The 19,707-nt window shown below is 48.5% G+C and overlaps 2 protein-coding genes across 7 annotated transcripts in view; one reads left to right on the forward strand and one right to left on the reverse strand.

The window, feature by feature from the left end:
• Positions 1–9,991, forward strand: part of FOXN4 (forkhead box N4) — a 42,554-nt gene extending 32,563 nt beyond the window's left edge. The window contains exon 10 of the mRNA XM_081836553.1: positions 9,425–9,991. Coding sequence (XP_081692679.1) covers positions 9,425–9,459 — 35 coding nt within the window. The 3' untranslated portion in view covers positions 9,460–9,991. The remainder of the gene's footprint in view (positions 1–9,424) is intronic.
• Positions 1–19,707, reverse strand: part of ACACB (acetyl-CoA carboxylase beta) — a 68,337-nt gene that overhangs the window by 8,817 nt on the left and 39,813 nt on the right. Inside the window, exons 27-49 of one of the 6 annotated variants that reach the window (XM_081836486.1) lie at positions 19,009–19,098; positions 18,425–18,543; positions 18,121–18,144; positions 17,401–17,538; positions 16,607–16,709; positions 15,751–15,858; positions 15,059–15,115; positions 14,815–14,856; positions 14,509–14,724; positions 14,125–14,280; positions 13,242–13,445; positions 11,992–12,147; positions 11,316–11,438; positions 10,023–10,292; positions 8,945–9,042; positions 8,553–8,673; positions 8,354–8,464; positions 7,526–7,669; positions 6,487–6,607; positions 5,011–5,107; positions 4,607–4,703; positions 4,070–4,205; positions 743–920 (exon numbers count right to left, since the gene is read on the reverse strand). In XM_081836486.1, the coding sequence (XP_081692612.1) occupies positions 743–920; positions 4,070–4,205; positions 4,607–4,703; positions 5,011–5,107; positions 6,487–6,607; positions 7,526–7,669; positions 8,354–8,464; positions 8,553–8,673; positions 8,945–9,042; positions 10,023–10,292; positions 11,316–11,438; positions 11,992–12,147; positions 13,242–13,445; positions 14,125–14,280; positions 14,509–14,724; positions 14,815–14,856; positions 15,059–15,115; positions 15,751–15,858; positions 16,607–16,709; positions 17,401–17,538; positions 18,121–18,144; positions 18,425–18,543; positions 19,009–19,098 (2,909 nt within the window). Of the gene's footprint in view, positions 1–742; positions 921–4,069; positions 4,206–4,606; positions 4,704–5,010; positions 5,108–6,486; positions 6,608–7,525; positions 7,670–8,353; positions 8,465–8,552; positions 8,674–8,944; positions 9,043–10,022; positions 10,293–11,315; positions 11,439–11,991; positions 12,148–13,241; positions 13,446–14,096; positions 14,281–14,508; positions 14,725–14,814; positions 14,857–15,058; positions 15,116–15,750; positions 15,859–16,606; positions 16,710–17,400; positions 17,539–18,120; positions 18,145–18,424; positions 18,544–19,008; positions 19,099–19,707 lie in introns of those variants that run through there. The other 5 variants (XM_081836488.1, XM_081836487.1, XR_014150496.1 and 2 more) reach the window with 5 other exon arrangements.

Raw genomic sequence — 19,707 nt, forward strand, 5'->3', positions numbered from 1 at the left:
CAAAGCCATCTTGCAGAAACAGAGACCAGAGGCTTACAGGAGCTGCCCAAATTAGGGCTCTTGCACTCTTTCCAGCCAGACATCCTTGCGGCTTTTAAGTACATGCTGGTGGAGATGTTCAGCCAGGCTCCATGGACGGGATCACTTTGGATCAGAGACTGGGCCCTTTGGGGGGGGGGCTCCAGATGTTAAGAACATAAGAACCCAAGAAGAGTCTGCTGGTTCAGGCCAAAGGCAGCTCACCCAGTCCAGCATGCTGTTCTCACAGGGGCCAACCATAAGCCCAATGCGGGAAACCCGCAAGCAGGATCTGAGCACAAGAGCAACCTTGCAGTTTCCAGCAACTGGCATTCAGAAGCATGGCTGCATCACACAGCACATAATTAGACTATGGAACTCCCTGCCACAGGAGGCAGTGATGGCCACCAACTTGGATGGCTTTAAAAGAGGGCTGGACAAATTCACAGAGGAGAGGGCTGTCAGTGGCTACTCGCCACAATGGCTATTATTTGCCTCCATGGCTGGAAGAAGCTTCTGAATGCCAGTTTCTTGAAGCCGTCCTGGGGGAGAGGGCTCTTTCACTCGGGTGCTGCTGGCCAGTTTCTCTTTGGGGCCTCTGGTTGGCCCCTGTGAGAACAGGATGCTGGCCTGGATGGGCCCTTGGCCTGACCCAGCAGCAGGGCTCTTCTGGTGTTCTGACGACAAGACTGTCTAAGGGAAGAGCGCCTCCCTCAGCACCCACCTGCTCTCTTTGTCTGCATACAGCTCCATGTGAAGAGGATTGATAGTTGGATCAATCACCACCCAGGAGCCCCCGCGGAGCTCGGCATGGGGGGGGATGTAGACGAGGGCCGGCTGCTTGAATTGCCGAAGGCTGTCCACTATATACGCCCCGAACTTCAGCACCTGGTCATACATGTCTGCAAGGAGGGCAGGAGTCAAGGCCAGCTCCAGGGCCGAGGGACCAAGTAACATCACTGGGTGGTTTTTTAAAATCAAACTTATTCGCCACTCTTTTAAGCAAAGTAACTTGAAACGACCGACAACAATAATTAAAGAACATTTACATTAAAACCAGCATAAAACAAGGCAGAGAAATCTAAAACACGTGGCTATTTTAAAAGGCAGGATTAAAAGATCTCACCCACTGAACGAGGCCATGGGTGATTAACAGCCAAAGGCTTGGCAGAAAAGAAATGTTTCTGCCTGGTGCCTAAAGGTATATAATGAAGGTGCCAAGGAAGCCTCCCTGGGAATAGCATTTCACAATATTTCCCCTTTGTTATTTATTTCGGTTCTGGAGGTGCTCTTGAATATGATTAGAGGGGACCGGTTGGTGGAAGGGATCCAGGTCGGAGCGAGACAATACAAACTTAAAGCTTTTGCAGATGACCTAGTTTTGACCCTGCAGGAGCCAGAATCTAGTACGAAAAGAGTATTACAATTGATTCAAGACTTTGGTCAGGTGGCGGGATTTAAATTAAACAAACAGAAAACTAAGGTGTTGGGAAAAAATTTGACAGATACAGAGTCAGAACGGTTTCAGAGAGAGACAGAACTAACTGTGGTTAAAAAAGTAAAGTACCTAGGGGTAAACATAACAGCAAAAAATCTGAGTCTATTTAAGGATAACTATGAAAAATGTTGGTCTGAAATTAAGAGAGACTTGGACAGTTGGACAAAATTGAAACTTTCTTTGTTAGGCCGAATTGCTGCTATTAAGATGAATGTATTGCCAAAAATGTTGTTTTTGTTTCAAACACTACAGATTGTGGACAAGACGGAGTGCTTCCGGAAGTGGCAGAGAGATATCTCTAAATTTGTCTGGCAGGGCAAAAAGCCCAGAATCAAGTTTAAGATATTAACTGATGCGAAAGAAAGAGGGGGCTTTGCCCTGCCAGACCTAAAGTTGTATTATGAAGCCGCAGCTTTCTGCTGGCTAAAAGACTGGCTACTTCTCGAAGACACTGACGTACTGGACCTGGAAGGTTTTAACAATGCTTTTGGTTGGCATGCATACTTATGGTATGACAAGGTTAAGATCAATAAGGCCTTTAAGAACCATATTGTCAGGAAAGCAGTGTTTAATGTCTGGACAAAATACAAAGACTTATTGGAAAACAAAACTCCAAGGTGGCTTTCACCTCTGGAAGCTAAGGCCCGAAAAAGACCCAATATGGAGACCAAATGGCCAAAATATTGGGAAATACTAGAAAAAGATGGAGACAATTGGAAATTGCAGAGTTTGGAGAAAATGAAGGATAAAGTGCGAGACTGGTTACATTACGCTCAGATTAAAGAAGTCTTTAAAAATGACAAAAAGTTAGGGTTCCAGGTGGAGAAATCGAAGTTGGAAACAGAACTGTTAGAGCCTAAGACTAAGGTACTTTTAAGAATGTATAACTTGCTGTTAAAATGGAACACACAAGATGAAATGGTTAAATCGGCTATGATAAAGTGGGCACAGGACATTGGGCACAACATTATGTTTGAGGACTGGGAAAGGTTGTGGACCACTGGGTTGAACTTCACTGCATGTAATGCTTTGAAGGAAAATGTAATGAAAATGATATACAGATGGTACATGACCCCTGTTAAACTTGCCAAAATATACCATTTGTCTGATAATAAATGTTGGAAATGTAAAGAAAATGAAGGAACATTCTTTCACCTCTGGTGGACTTGCCCTAGGGTGAAGGCCTTCTGGGAAATGATATATAATGAGCTGAAAAAGGTATTTAAGTATACCTTCACCAAGAAACCAGAGGCCTTCCTTCTGGGTATTGTCGGCCAGAAGGTGTTAAAGAAGGACCGAACATTTTTTATGTATGCAACAACGGCAGCAAGGATACTCATCGCAAAAAACTGGAAAACTCAAGATCTACCCACACTGGAAGAATGGCAAATGCAGCTGATGGACTACATGGAACTAGCCGAGATGACTGGCAGAATCCGAGACCTGGGAGAGGAGAGGGTTGAAGAAGATTGGAAGAAATTTAAGATTTATTTAAAAAAACATTGTAATTTGGTTGAATGTTAAGAAAGGATGCTAGATCATAAATAACTGAGCACCACTAAATTAGATGGAATCAAGATGACAAGTAAGTTGAGGAAAAATTATATACCCTTTGGAGAATTAATAGACTATATTTAAATGAATGGGACACAAGAATGTAAACAAGATGATAAATTGCGGGCAAGAATTGACAATGATGCAAGTGGGAGCGGGAGATGTGAGGGAGTCCAAAGAAGTTAAGAAAATATGTTATGATATATGTTATATTGTTCTTTATCTTTGCACTTATGTTTACAAATCTCAATAAATATATATTAAAAAAAAAAAAAGCATTTCACAATATTTTGGCCATTTGGACTCCATATTAAGTCTTTTGAAAGCTTTAGCTTCCATTGGTGACAACCACCTTGGGGTTTTATTTTCCAATAAATCTTTGTATCTTATCCAAACATTAAACAATGCTTTCCTGACAATATGATTTTTAAATGCTTTATGTACCTTGACCTTGTCGTACCACAAATATGCATGCCACCCGAAAGCATTATTAAAACCTTCCAAATCCAAAATGTCTGTGTTCTCAAGAAGCAGCCAATCTTTCAACCAGCAAAAAGCTGCTGATTCGTAGTAAAGTTTAAAGTCCGGCAGGGCAAACCCCCCCCTTTCCTTTACATCAGTTAAAATCTTAAATTTTATTCTGGGCTTTTTGCCCTGCCAGACAAATCTAGAAATATCTTTCTGCCACTTCTTGAAACAGTCCATCTTGTCCACAATTTGCAATGTTTGAAACAAAAACAACATTCTAGGCAATACATTCATTTTTATAACTGCAATTCGGCCCAACAAGGAAAGCTTAAAATTTGACCATATTTCTAAATCTTTTTACTTCTGACCAGCATTTTTCATAATTATCTTTAAATAAATTCACATTTTTCACTGTCATCTTAATCCCCAAGTATTTCACTTTCCTAATCCTGTCCTCCTATGGAGGTGGCACATGAAGAAGGGCCTCAGGTGACCATGGTCAGCTCATACAAGGAGAGGTGCGTAAGTTACCTTTCATCCCACCAGAGAATCCTCTCCAGTTGGCAAAAATCAAAAGTGGTAGGCGTTCACGGTCAAAGTCTCTGATAGCCTGGGCTGTTTTAAAGGCTGAATCCGGAAACCAAACCTGTCCAGCTTGCTGGATTATCTAGGAAGGAGGGAACAGAAGAGGTTGTGTGTAGGGGGGGGGGGGACTCTTCAAAACCAAAAACTTAGTAAAAAGGAAAGCGGGTAAAAATTTCAGATCCTGGTGACAGCAGCCAGCAGGTTGAGGGGCCAGGGGCTAATGGGGGGTTACCAAGTTTGTTGTTGTTGTTTTGCCATTTTCAAACGAACATTCGGGCCAAAGCTCCCCCCCCCCCGACACAGTGCCCATGTTTCAAGGGATGTGTCCCAGCAGAAGAGGAGCCATGTGGTGTGCTGACTTTTTACACAAGGAATGTAGAGGTCACCAAAACAACAAGGCAGCTTGAGAAGAACAATACAGGTTCATGGGAAAGATAAAATCAGCAATGGTACAGGAATGCAAATGACTCTAGCGCTCCCAACCTTCGCTTCTGATTCCGGGTTTGCTGGATCAGCTGGCACCGCCAACTCCACTGCTCGGGTCTCCACTGCGATCACACCTACCGGGATCCCTCCCAGCCTGCAAAGAATCCGAAGGAGGGAAAAGAGCTTCATGTGGACTCCATGTAAAACAAATGAAAAACTATTTAAAGACTCCAAGAGCATTTCAATGATCATAAGGACTAGGAATCCTATTTATGCAAAAGGCAGAAAGCAGAGATTTTCATTCTGACGAATTCTGCACCAATTCTGGGTGCCGTGACAAAGGCAGGAGTGTAGCCCACCCCAGTAACTGATCAGGCAGCCATTGGGGGGCACCTTTAATAATGTGCCAGCCCCCTCCTCTCCCCAACTGCCTCTAGTAAGAGGGAAGATTCGGCCAATACCTGGCTCTGCCAACCACCACCGTCTGGGCCCAGGGCTGCATTATCTCCATGAAAGAGCCGTGGTCAAAGAAGCCGCTTTGCCAGGATCCCTTCACAGCTGCACAATAAAGGAACGGGGGACGCTGAGAAAAGTCTGACTGTGACCTTCCAAAGCCACAACCTCTTCATATATGCTGCGTTCATTATATGCAAAGCTGGGGAAATGTCGTAGCAGCAGGGAACGAGGGAGAAGACCCCTGGTAAATGCAGTCCCAGGCTCAAAGAGCCTCGACTGCCACAGTCAGCTGCAGTTAGTGCAGCAGAATGCTGAAGCCTGATAGCTGACAGGCTCATCCACTTACAACACCTTATGCTCCGAGATCTGCACCAGCCATTGATTTGCTGCCAGGTGTTACTATTACTACTATTAGTACATAGAGCCCTTAACAACTTGGGACCAGTGTAACCTGTGAGGAGAAGGCAGGCAACAGGTGTCTGGCAGATTGCTTATGCAGCTCGCCTCCATTTTCAGCTTTTTTCCCCCTTTTTAAAAAACTTTCACAGTGGAGTTTATGATCTTTTGCTTTCCCTTGCATTTTTACTCCACATGTTTGATCCACATCTTATAATTATGCAATTCACAATGCTTTTGGTTTTATACTGTATTTTGGGCTGTCAGATCCTGAGAGCCCAGGGCCCAATCCTGAGACCTTGGGGCAGCCTCTGGTGATATCATTGGGGGCTGGAGCCCAGTGGTGTCCTTAGGCATGACACATTAAGCATTAACCATAGTCGCCAAGAGCATGTCGTCCAAATAAAAAACATGAAGTCTACAAATGAACAAATACGTCACTGGATGGAAATTCCTCCCCACACAGAGTGTTCATGCAGCTTTTTGCTTGTCCTGCCATTTCCCCCTGGGAAGAACTTCAGTCTTTACAGCTGAAACAGAGCAAATATCAGTGGGGTTTTCCATGGACTGACATTTGCTCTGACTCAGTCGCGAAGGGAAGGTTTGTCTGGGGTAAGCAGCAGGTCAAATGGAAAACCGCTCAGACCCGTTTTTTTTAAGGCAGGGGACAAGCAGAACCATTGATGAGCGTTGAGCCTTGGAGATGGAGGTTAATTGGGAGAGGGGAAGGGGACAGATCTCCCAGAGAGTCTATGCAATAACCTGCAACCAGCTCCTGTCAGGCTGAAGCTCGTAAGCTTCAAGCATAGCCCATTATTATTAGTAATGACAACAACAACAATGGCAACCTCCCTCTGTCACTTGGAGAGGGCCACACAAACCTAGAGACTTCAGGTCAGCCCTGGAAGTCTGGCAAACAAATTGTAGATTTGCCTTGATGACACTGACTAGGAGGAAATGTCAATGAAGAAAATTCCAGGTCAGAAACAATTCCCCTGCTATTACATTCCAACCCCTCCCCTTTCAGTTCCATACCTCCAAAAGCATTGCAGAATTCTTGCAGCTGGGTTAGTGCCTGTACTTACTGGGATGAGGTCTCCCTGCCAGCATCCACCGGGGATCATAAGGGGCTTTGGAAGGGACAAAGTCAATTTCTCTGTCAATGGGGTCACTTGTGGTGGTGATAGGCAAAGGGCTACGATTGTCCTACAAGAAGAAACTTCTCTTAAACGAGCTTTAAATAAACGAGAGCCCTGAGAAGATGATCAAGAAAGGAAGAAATTAGGGCTGCTTAGCTCTGAGAATGTGAACAGCATCTTATAGAATCAAAGCCTCATAAAATTGTCGGAAGGGACCCTCTTTCTCCCTCAAAGGGGATGGCAAAGGGGGCCTTGGGGAGGGGGCAGGCCATCTGTGCCCACGGAGAGGGTGGTCAGCAATATCCCATGGCCCCAGTGAATGCCCTTCCTGGAATCATAGGGTCGCATCCCTCAACCCGTCAATTAAACCTACATAAATCTGCCCTCCGGTTTATGAGAGAAGCAGGACAGAGAATTCTAAGATGGTGGCCATCAACTACAGTCATTACCTCGAAAGTCGAACGGAATCCGTTCCGGAAGTCCATTCGACTTCCAAAACGTTCGGAAATCAAACCTGCAGCCAACCGGAACCCGCCGAACCCACATCAGACATTCGGGTTCCAAAGAATGTTCACAAACCAGAATCCTCATTTCCGGGTTTGTGGCATCCAGGAGCCAAAATGTTTGACTCACAAGGTGTTTGATTTCTGAGGTATGACTGTACTGGATTTTTATTTATTTATTGGTAATTCCCTTTAAAAAAAATTAAAATCATTTTTTTTTATTTTACGTCTGCTGCCCAGTTAAGATAGGGGGAAACTTTTTCAGTCAATTAAGATACTTTATTCTAAGAATTTATTTATGGATAGGTTTTGTTTTCACAAGGAAGAAAACAAGAACATGACAATAATAAATAAATGAATGAATGAATGAAACATTGCACCCCTGGTGTTTATCACCCCTATTAGGATAAATGATAATTATGAGGCGGGATGACTAGAGAGGAATTGTGAGGATTGTCAAAGCTCTGTTGCCCTCAACCTACCTTTGGCATAAATGTAAGCCACTGCAGAATAGTGTAGACACCTTCAAAATCGTCTGGAACTGTTACGTGGGAAACGCCATTATTGTGCATGATCTGCACCCCTCCAAGCTGGTTGTTTGAAGTGTACACTTCACGGCCCAAGACCTGGTCCAAAAACACAACCCCAATCCAAGAAGAACATAAGAAGAACCCTACCGGATCAGGCCAATGGCGACCCATTGGCCCCAGCCTCCTGCTCTCACAGGGGCCAGCCAGATACCTGTGGGAAGCCAGCAAGCAGGACTTGAGCCCAGGGGCTGTCCCTCCCCGCCTGCCCCACTGGCCAGCAACCGGCTTCCTCCAGGGGAAGCAGCAGGACAACAGGGAGTGTGGAGAAGCCCCGTGTGTCATGAGAGGGAGAGAAGGACTTTTCTCTCTTCACTTTCCCCAGGCCAGGCATATTTCTGTAAACTTCCATTGTGTCGCCTCTCGCTCGCCATCTCTCTAAACTGAAAGGTCCCAAATGCTGCAACACATGTAGGACTGTGATGCAAATCACTTAGGGAGATGCAGTGACTTTCTTTTTATATCCCCAAAATATTTCATGGGCAGAGAGAGAAATTGTTCCGTCCTTTCCCTCACCGCAGCTGCATGCAGCTGAGATGGTCTGGGAGCAGGTGGCTCCTTGGCCGAGAGGCAGACATGGCACAATGAGAGCCATCCAGCTGAGAAGATGAAGAGAGCTCCAGGGAGCTCTTTAGTGCTGCGTGAGAACAAGCAAAAGGAAATGGAGTGCCAAGAAGGATCTGCGCAATGGAACATGGAGGAAGCTTAGGGAACGCTCACTACCTTATTCAGAGCTCCAGCTCCGGTCAGAATGATGTGGGAATTCTCCACCTGGATCACCCGCTGGCCCAGCCTCACCAGGTAAGCCCCAATTCCGATGGCACGGCAGGTCACCTGCAGGAGACAGAAAGAGCCCAGGGCTGCTTTGAGTCCCAGTCTGGGGGAAAGCAGGATATACATACATACATACATACATACATACCATGCTGATGGTGACAATTTCATCATAGGCAAGAGAAGACTCCCCAGCGATGGTGCCTGATGCTCTTAAGTTCTCCACGCCAAAGCCTTCTTCTTTGCCAATGATATCGGTGATGATGTACCTGCAGGAGGCCAAGGCGGCTGAAAGATGGAGCCAGGCAGGGCAGGACACCAAGAGTTCCTCCTCCCAGGAACGAGGGAAGCTGCCTGACAGCCAGGCAAAGCACTGGTCCATCTAGCCTGGCACTTGGCTGCCTTTCCATGACTAGTAGAGGCTCTCTGGGATTGTAGACACGGTTGTTGTTTTCCCCTGTCTCACCTGGAAATACTCTTGGGGGTTGAACACGGGACCTTCTGCAGGCAAGCCAAGACAGGGGGACACCATTGACTCACCTCGATTCGCCGGCTTCCTCCACGTGCTCACAGTGAACAGAGTTTGTGGAGCTGATCCTGGTGTACTCCTGCGGGGTCAGGTACAGATACTTGAAGCCCTTTGGAAAAAGATGGTGGAGCAACATCAGTTGGGGAAACTGGGGGCACCACTTTGAAATCAGTGGGACAGATGAGCCGGAGCACAAACCAGGTGAAAAATGAGGCCACTGCGCTAGATGCCCTTACAGAAAGCAAAACACCAGTTGAGAGCAGATTACTATTTGCCCCGTAATGCTTTGGAAGACCTCCCTGAAAACTTGCAAAGGGGGGGGGGAGCTTTTGAAATGGACTGAAGTGCCAAGAAGTTCTTGCACCCCACTCCACTTCAGCACAACCTTAGACTTGAAACTGGCAGGGTTTTTATTTGAAATCATGAGATTTTAAATTATGTATTAGGAAGGAAATTTATTATGGCATAAGTTTTTTGGGTTTTTTTTGCAGACTCGAACCCACAGTGTCAGCTGAACATCCAATGAAGTGGATGCCATGATAAATCTGTTAGGCTTTAAGGTGCCTTTCTTGCAAGAGACTAACATGGTTGCCCCTCTGGAAGTCTCATGGATTAAGGGCATGATCCTGGGGAGGCTGTTGCAGTGCCTGAGGCAGAGCATATTGAGGCTCAAAGGGATCAATGGCCTTCTCCTCTTCCTCCTCCTCCTCCTCCATGCATTTGTCCAACCTCCTTTAAAGTCATCCAGGTGGGTGGCCCTCATTACCTCCTATGCAAAAGAATTCCATCCTTTAACTATGTGCTGCATTAAAAAGGACTGGCTTCCTGTGGGTCCTAGCTTCCACTTCCAATGGCTGCTTTCTGCATGGTGGAGATGGGATTGCAGCCCAGAGGAGAGGCTGCTGTCCCTTGAGGAGGAGACCCTCACACAGGGCTCTGCACACACTCAGGGAAGCTCCAGGAGACAAGTGGATCTCATTGAGAACTGTACCTATCCGCAAACCCCCCCCCACACAAAATGTCTCAGGATTCTACCCTAGTGAAACTCTCTTTTTGGGGGGAGGGAGGATCTGCCAGGAAGCCACATACCTTGTATGGCTCTGCAGGGTCCACCCAGCCCACCTGGAACTTGTGCTTGATCTCATCAGCAAACCCAATGCGGGCCCCACTGTTGGCTGCAATGTAGATTCTGGGGATGCCTTCGCTGCGCGCCAGCTCTGAAGCACGCAGGAAGAGGAGGTCTTCCTCCGGCCCAAACGACCCGATCTTGTAGGTGATGTCATTGCTAATGACCACAATGTCACGGCCTCGGGGGTACTCAGGGGTCTTCATCTTCATCTTGAAGGCCACCATCCCAATCTGGAAGGATATTGAGGAAGAAGGAGAGGTGAAGAAATTACCATCTGTATGTTCTGGAGGTTTTGTCCACAAAGCTGACACTGATTGCTTTCAAAGAATAGCAAGTGTTATGGTTATGGTTTAGTGAACAGCAAAAGCCAATGAGGTCATTTGTCTGAGAGCATTATCCAGCTTCCCCATCTCTCCTCAGTGGGCCTCCTATATATAGCCCTTGAGGGTTTAGCAACAGCCCTACCTCAGCAGTGAAAATACTGGATCTAGAGAGCCAAGAGCCAGCTGCTTTGCCTGCACCTTTGCCATAAGGGCATATTAAGCTGGATGAGGCCAAAGCGGCCCATCCATCTAGTCCAGCCTCCTGTTCTCACAGGGGCCAACCAGACAGCCCAAAGGGAAACCCTGCCAGCAGGACCTGAGCGCCAGAGCTCTCTTCCGTCCTGTGGCTTCCAGCAAGTGGGATTCAGAAGCACTGCTGCCTCCGACCCTGGAGGCAGATAATAGCCCTTGTGGCTAGTAGGCCTCGATAGCCCCCTCCCCCAGGAATTTACCCAGTGCCATCACTGCCTCTGGTGGGAGTTTGTTCCATAGCTTCTCTCATGCTGCCTCTCACTCGCATTTTCTCTATACCTTTCCTCACACGGGAATTGCTCCAACTCCTTGATCATACTGGTTGTCCTTTTCTGAACCTTTTCCAACTCTACAATGTTCTCTTTGAGGGGAGGTGATCAGAACTGCACACAACATTCCAAATGCTCTTGCACCACCTATTGTTGTAGTGGTAACAGGGTGAGACTAGGGTTCAAATCCCCACTCAGGGTGACCTTGGGCCAGTCTGTGCCTCTCAACCCAACCTACCTCATAGGATTGTTGTGGGGATAAAATGAGGGAAAGAACCAGGTTTGTCACCTTGAGCTCCTTGGAGGAAAAGGTGGAATATAAAAGTAATCAATCAAACCAATGGCATTATGATGTTGGCAGTTTTCAGTTCCTTTCCTAGTGGGGGATTTGCCTTTTCCATGGCCCTACCTCATTTCCTCCAGGCAGCCTGTTCATCTGTACCAGCTGCCCCTGAGAATCCAGCACTAATTCTGTGTAGGTCAGGACATCTGCAGGGTCTGCTTCCGTGGAACCCCACAATTTGAACAGAGCCTAAAGAGGAACCAACATGAGAGTCGTTTTTGAAAACAAGGAGCCATGAGCAAAACAACAGAGTGCCACTCTTTCTTACTCCAGAAGATCCAGTGTGTCAAGGATTCCTGGCCCAGCTTCTGCAGTGGGGTGAGAATCCAGTGGCTTTCCAGCTTTGACTCGCCTTCCCAGCCAGAAGGACCAAGGAAGAAGGGAGAAGCCGTCTGGAAGCCTGGAGGCGACGGACTCCCCACTGCTGCTCTAAGGGCTGCAGTCAGACCAAAGCAGCGCTGCCTCCCTCCCCCCCCCCCCCGCCATGTACTCCCGCAGTTGTGTCTCACTATCAGTTCTGGAGAAACAGGGACTAGAGGGTTTTAAAAAATAAGTAATGTAAACCTCGAGCACCTTTCTGACCAGAGCTAACTGTGGGATGGGGGCTGTGTGTGCAGCAGTGTGCACAATCCCTCTTCTGGTTTGTGAAGCCTCTGGGCTGAACTGGAGCCTGCTCTTCCCACTTACAAAGCATTTCCCTGATCCAACAGAAGGAGATGTGGGGGCCTCGTCCTCAGCTCACCTGCCGGAACATCTCAAGGAAGTCGTAGACATAGGTGGTGCCGAGCGACTGGGCCTGAAAGCGCTTGGATTGAAGCAGGTCTTTGGTGACGTACGGAGTGTTGATGAGCATTCCGTGCAGAGGCCCTTGCTTGTCTCCATAGGAGTGGAACATGATCTAGTCCAGGAGGCAAAGCACAGCGTCAGGCCTCCTCCTCCTCACTCTTCCCCGCAGACTTCTACACTTGTGAAATCAAAGCTGTTCCAAGCCTGGCAACAGAGTTTGTGAGGGGCAGAACTTGGCCACATTCGCTCCATACATTTAAAGTGCTATGATGCCACTTGAAACACGCCTGGCTGTCAGGAGATCCCCCATTCTCTCCACGGAGCCACAATTTCCCAGAGTGCTCTGGGAAGAGGGAATGATTGTTAAACCACTCTGCAAACGGTAGCTCTTTGAGGGGAACAGGAGTCTCCTAACAACTCTCAGCACCCACAGTTCCCAGAATTCTTTGGGGGAAGCCATGTCTGTTTAAAGGGGTATCATAGCACTTTAAAGGTCTGCTGCAGAGCTGGCCCTTGTGTTCTGATTTCTGAAATTCCCATTTTTTAACTAACCTACAACTCAAACAGGAAACAGCCGGGGGATAGAAAAGGGAGCACTGACCGTGTACCTATTCACTTCCCTCTCCAAAGTTACTTTTCTTAACGAGGCAACATTTCCTTCAGGCAAAGAAAAGGCTGTGAAATGCCGAGAGGCACTTAGAGTAGGAGGAGACAGAAGACAGGGCTGGCAAGGATAGCAAGAGAGCAGCGGCTCCTCTGTCCTCTCACATTCCGTTCCAACATTTGCAAGCGCAAATTCTTTGGGGGCTGCAGGAGACATCACCGAAGGCTGCCAGTGTCTATAAGGCCCAGTAGGAGCCCCTGTGGCCATTCAGGTGGTGCTGGGCAATGACTCCCGCTCTCCCTGACGATTGGTTGTCCAAGGCAGATGGGAGTTGAGTCCAACAACCTCTGGAGAGCCACCAATGTCCTCCCTCCCTGGCCTCCTCTGAAGAGCAGCAGTTCTCCAGGGGTTCAGTCAGGGGACTGAACCAGGAGCCCTTGGCATGCAAAGCAGCTGCTCTGCCACTCAGCTAACAGAGCGACGGAGGGAGATATCCCACTTTATACTATGTGGTCATGATTGGTGCAGAGAATAAAAATGCAAGAACAAAGGAGTAGCGTACACAAACATTCCATCATCTCTGGCACATGCAAGAAACCTACATTTCCCGTGCTGGGGTCGTTGACCTCCTTGTAGAGGCTGATATCCAGGTAGTAGCCCGACTCGTCTGTGAGAAAGAGGCGGATGGGGATGGCCTGGGCAGTTGGCGTCAGGCGGATGTTGATCTTCACTTCGGCTTGCAGGACCCGGAGTTTCCACAGACGGCTCCCGTAGCGCATCACCATGGAGCGCACCGATTCCTCAATCTGGGGGTGCCACCAACATAATCAGACTGATAATATTCTTTTAAGAATGTTAAGAATGCAGGGAGAGCCTGCTGGATCAGGCCCATGGCCCATCTGGTCGAGCATCCTGCTCTCACAGGGGCCAGCCAGATGCCCCAATGGGAAAGGAGCAAGCAGGATCCAAGCACAAGAGCAGCAGTCTCCCCTCCTGCAGTTTCCAGCAACGGTCATTCAGAAGCACTGCAGATTAGAAAATACAGTGGAACTTCGGTTCCCAAATGCCTCCATTGTCGTACGCTTCAATTCTTGAACACCAAAGACCCAGAAGTGAACGCTTCCATTTTCGAACATTTTTCAGAACCCAAGCGTACGATGCGGCTTCCGCTGAGTGCAAGAAGCTCTTGCAACCAATGGGAAGTCACACCTCGGTTTTCAAAAGTTTTGGAAGCTGAATGAGCTTCCAGAATGGATTTTCTTCAAGAACCAAGGTACCACGGTACTTTAACTAATAACACACAAACACAAAGGTGTGTCGGAAGACTGCTGCTGCTGATGGTGGTGGTGGGCTTCCCGGAAGAGGCATCTGGTTGGCTACTGTGAGCAGCAGGGCGCTGGATGAGATGAGCCCCCTCTGGTCTGTCCCATCTGCAAGAGCCCTTCTTAGGTGTTTACCAGAAAGGGAAGCAAGCAAGGCTCAGACCTTGGAGGGGTCCATGACGACAGTGGGGACGAAGTTGAGGAAGATGTGGTTGCAGTCGGTGCGGACACTCGTGTTGCTGAAGGCCACTTCCAGCTCATCCATGGCCTCCAGGAGCAGCCGCTCACCCTCGTTCTGCAAGTATTCAAACGAGGCTTCCTGTCCCAGAGAGAGGGCAGAGGAAGCGCCACATCAGAGAGAGAAAGGAAAGACCCTCAAAGCAGAAAAGAAGAGGCTTCACAGTGCTATAAGGAGCCGGGCAGGAGCCTGGTTAAAATGCCTGCTTTCGGGCTGAGCTGACCTCAGCAGACGCTTCGCTCCTGGCCCCCCTTCCACTTCTTGCACACACCCCCCGACAGCTTCCCTTGGCTCAGCCCTGAGGCTTACCTTGGTGATCAGGTCCGAGTGTCTGACAATGGCACGGACAAAAAACCTGTAGTCTGTGACTTCAGCGCCTTCCTCCACCTTGGCAGCACCCAGGTAAAGGTGCATCTTGTGGTTGGCGCAAGGCACTGCTGTCAGGTCAAAGTTGCGCATGCGGTTCAGCTCCAGCTGGAAGGCCAACGCCGGCTCCAAGTGGCGGTAGATGTGGTCTTCGGCAAACTGCCAGGAAAGTGGGACAAGCACCTGTTGGTCTTGGCAGTGCGCAAGCTAAGCTAACTTCCACGTACAAAACCACCTGGGCCAACTCACCTTATCTCGTGCCCGGAATGTGAAGAACTTGGGAAATTCCCTCTGCAACGGAAAGCAAAAGTCATAAACAAGGAGAAGGAGAAGCCCCCTCCCCCCACTACAGAGAACTGGGCTCCTTCGGGAAGAAAAGTGGGATACAAGAACAACCGATAACAACATTCCTTTAGTGCCTTGTCTTCTTTTTAAAGAAAATAACTCACCAATCCTAAAAACCCCAAAATGAAATTCCATCACTTTCACTGACCTGCTGTGTTATCAAAAATGTGATTCTTCGGAGCCCACATTCAACAAGGATGTTGTTCTGTATGGAGAACAGACCAAGAAGAGAACAGAGGCAAAGGTGTGAGTGAGCCTAGGAGAAACTTCCCACAGACATGACACCCTCCAAGGGCAAAATAGTTGATCTTTCAGGGAACAGCAACACAAACCATCGGCTCAGACAGCATCAATGTAGGCATGGCTTTGCCTTGAGCAGGAGCCAGCGCTGGCCTTGAGGATCTGCAGCTGGTGATGTAGTCGGGGTCATCATTCAATGTGCACCCTTGAGTCAAAAAACCAGCTCAACAAATGCATTTTTTTGCAGGGAACAAATGGGATGTGTGCAGCTGCGCCCCCACCTCCCTGCACAAACATGGCAAGAGTTCGCAGCCCAAAAATGGAAAGCAAGCTGCTAAAAACAAGGGGGCTATCTGCCTAATGCATGGCTGTCGGGGCACAACGCATCTCCTTCTTCGCCTGAATGAAGAACCTGACACACACACTCTGTTTGTTAATGGGGCTGGGAGCTGCTAGGAACCCCCTCACAGCAGCTTTAACAAACTACATTTCCCAGGATTCTTTGGAGGAAGTCACGTGACTCAAATGTGTTTCCAATGAAGCCCAAGACCCATTCTGTTTTTCCTGCCAGTCCCCAGAGTGAAGTGGAAGGCACAAAACCTTGGACTGAGCGAAGGCTCTGAAGACGGGCACCAGCTCCTCATCTTCATGGTGCTCTGCCCACCGAATTGCAACATTCAGGATATGGATGGGCTCCTCTCGGAGGTTCTGGAAACGGCAAAGCCGCACGGTCAGTTACAGTGACAACCATAGTAACTGTCTGGGAGACGCAGGGTGTACTGGCCTCAAAGTTGCTGGGGCTTAGGAAGTGGTGGGGGGTGTCTGCCAGGGAAACAGGCAAGCTGCTTTGGTCTTGGATTAGGATAAGGCAGCTGGAAGTTAGCTCTGCTTTCCCCAGAAATGTCTGTGCAGGCTGAACAAATGCCATGGTGCCATGGCTTGGAGCCTTCCTAAAAGTAAGTGCTTTAGTGCCTCCCAGGTTCCCTCCCATCTGGGCTGCAAGAGTAAGTGGGAGGGTGGCAAAGGGGTGAAGCCCCACAGAGGCTCTCCCACCCCATTTGTTGCCCAACTGCAACACAACAGCTCTGCAGTGCTGCCCATAGGTATTACTCTCCTGTAGTAGACCCTTTCTTCACAGGAGGATGGTGGCAGCAACTACTGGAGAGTAAGATCCATTGGCAGCACTGCAGGACTGTTGTGTTGCAGTTGGACAAGGAACAGGGTGGCAGAGGCTGACTTGGGCATTCTGCCTTCCCCACTTATTGGCGCGCCAGCGTGGAATGTTGGACTAGGACCCTGGAGACCAGAGTTCAAATCCCCACTTGGGCATGAAGCTGACTGGCAGTCACTGCCTCTCAGCCTAACCTACCTCACAGGGTTGTTGTGGGGATTAAATGAGGAAGGGAGAAACCTTGTATGCCACCTTGAGCTCCTTGGAGGCCCACAAGTCGCTCACCTTGCTGTCTTCTTCATCGTACAGCGTGGCCCTCACCTCACTGAACAAGGGGCTCTCGGAAGGGTTGGGGTCGGCAAAACAGGAAATGACCTCATCAAAGTTTCTGGCACAAAAGAGAAAACAGGGAGCAGAAGAATCAAAGCAGGAATGAGAGGGCCTAAATGCCGATGTGAAGAATAAGGACTGACTGGCTGTTTTTTCAGTGGCCGCTTGGCTATCTAAACCTGGAAGTCCTTACAAGGGCTGTCGCTTGACTTATGGTATAAAAATGTCTGGCAAGTGACAGTTGTTGAGAAAATAAATCAGAGCATAAAAGGAATGGGGGCGGAATCAGACAAACTGTATGCAACATGGTGGGTATACAAATAGACCTGGTCTTAAACAGAAACCCTCCAAAGCGTCTTTGAAGATACAGCTCTCTTGAACAGAATGGCTAGAACTACATTCTTTCCTGGGAATGACTGGTGGTTAATAAAGACTTCTGTGCTGTCCCCAGGATGCTACACACAGGATAATTTGGAAGAGAGCTACAATTCACAGAGCGGTTTAGCAATCAATCCTTCTTCAAAGGGAGTTCTGGGAATTGTAGCTGGGAAGGGATCAGGGGCCTCCCAACAGAACTCAGCACCCTGAACAAACAGCAGCTCTCAGAATACTTTGGGAGACATCATAACTATTTAAAGTGGTATCGTAAGCACGTCATAGGTACGGTGTGAATGTGGTCTAGCTGTTTGGTGACATTCAGAAGGCCAGGGTCACAACACATTCCTCCAAAAACATGGCTGTTCAGCTACCTGGTGAAGTCTCCAAATCTGTCAAAAGCCACCATGGCCCCCATCCGCTGGCAAAGAGGAGAAAAGCCGCTGTCCATGAAGAGTTCAGTGCTGTGTCGGGCTAAGTCGGGGTTCGAGATGCTTATGGGCACAGACATCCTACACGCAAAGGAAGGGAAGAATCAGGCACAGCAGAGCCCCAGAGTCATGGAGACAGGACTCTTGGATGACTCAGGGGGTTACGGCTATTCTCGTAAAGGAAACAGGAGTGCTGCAGCACCAGCACCACGGATCCCCCAGGGCAGCCCTCCCTCCTGCCACCTTGGAGATTTCACAGCTCATGATGATGATCCCACAACTCCCAGCATGGATAGAAGGCTGACCCAGGACAGGTCACAGGAGGTGGCTGCGCACAGCTCATCTCAGCCCTTGAAGGTCCTTGCTCCCAGTGTGGCCCTGAGACCACAAATGCTGGCTTCTTATTTCCACCTGGAGATTTTGATACTCACTTCTAAGCTTCATAGCAGGGACCAAGAACACGTAAAAAAATAATCATAATCCCATGATCCCGGAAGAAAGACCCCTTTCACATGCTTACCAAAAAGCAAATTAGTTAGCAAGCCCAGAATGAATGAAAGAACCAGGGAAAGGTAGGCAAGGAGTCGTACACGCACTTGCAGGCAGGTTATTCTTTTTACATTGCCACTCATGCTGCACAGTGTAAAGAACCAGACACTCTACCTGCTCAGGGCGGGGCTGCTGCCTCTGAAAGAAGACACACAAAGCTTCCTTATACCTCATGCCCAGCCACTGAGCCACCTGCTCCAATCAGCAGTGGCTATCCAAGGTCTCAGGTGGAGAGGCCAGGGACTGAACCTGGGACCTTCCGGTAGCTTTGCCCCCATGCCCACACCTCCTTTCCAGCCTGCCCTTGTCCAGTTTCCTTCTGCACCAAAGGTCCTCCCATGCACACATGTTGAAGAGCCCCCAAAGCCCCAGGGAGCCAGTGCAAGACAGTCGGTCTCTGGCTCTTGGCTAAGCCCACCTGTTTGGATGGGACGATGGCAGCATGAACTGGAATTCCACCACACAGGTGCCATCCGTGAGCTGGCGATGCTGGAGGCTGTTCAGCTCATAGGCGATGTAGGCTCTCCTCACGTACACCTGGGGAGGAAAGAAGGGAATTCCAACGACAGGTGAAGAGCAGAATACTGCTATAATCTTTTCCTCCCCAAATGGGGGTTCTGGCCACAGGTTGGGGTGGTGGTGGTTTTGCTTCTTGGATTTCCCCCAGAAAGGGCACATCTGGAGCGGGTGGGGAAATGCAGGTTGGAATTGGATGTCAATGACGTCGTGTGAGTGCTGCAACGCATCTGTGAATGGCAGGAGTTTGGGCTAGGCGACCCTTTGGGTCCCTCTCTTCCAGCCCTACTGTTCTATGAATGAGAACCCACCCTCCAGATCATGAATGCTGCATGCATTCATCCCCAGGCTGCCAGCAGTTGCCCCAAACTATGCAGCTGCCATCAATGCTACAAGAGCACCCTCCCTTTTTTGAAAGGGGGAAAAATGTCACTGTCTTCCATTCAAGCACTACCCTACTCTAGCCTTTGCCATCCTCCCTTTTACCTCAAGGGCTGCCATGCGGACCACCTGATTGGAGTGATAGAAGAAAGTAGGCAGGACATCAAAGATGGTGGTTTCAGAAAGGATCAGTTTCTAGAAAGGAAGGGAGGAGCAGCGAATGAACAAACAGGCCTGCCGTTGGAGATCACAACACATTTTTAGAATCATGCTGGTTTAGAATTTAGAATAATAGGATTTTAGGGTTGGAAGGGATTCCACGGGTATCCAGTCCAACCCCCTGCAAGATTTCAGCTAGGTAATCCATGACAGGGGGCCATCCAACCTCTTCTTAAAACCGCCAAGGAAGGGGAGTCCGCCACCTCTCATGCTTCCATGAGGAAGTTTGATTAGAATCACTCAGGCCTCAAATGAGACCAAGGCCCTCTCCCCCACTGCAAGCTTTATATTACTGTAGCAAAGTTAAGAAGATGGAGTTATCACCAACAATCACTGTGTTTGTGTCGTGCACACAGCTGAGGTTTCGACAAAAGCATCAAGAGGCAGCGTGGGATTTTGACGCTGCTGCTTAGAGTTCTTCTCTCTATACCCATCTACATCCCTAAAGTATGGATCTGCCCACAGGGCATAATACTCACAAGGAGAAGGAAGAGTCATACAAGGAATGAATAAAAACTATAGTTTGAAAATGCTGTCTTCTCTGAGAAGCATGCAGGGGTCTTTCTCAGCTAAGTTTATTTACTT

The sequence above is a fragment of the Podarcis erhardii genome (assembly GCF_964252035.2).
Source record: "Podarcis erhardii genome assembly, chromosome: 13".
Lineage (NCBI taxonomy): Eukaryota > Metazoa > Chordata > Lepidosauria > Squamata > Lacertidae > Podarcis > Podarcis erhardii.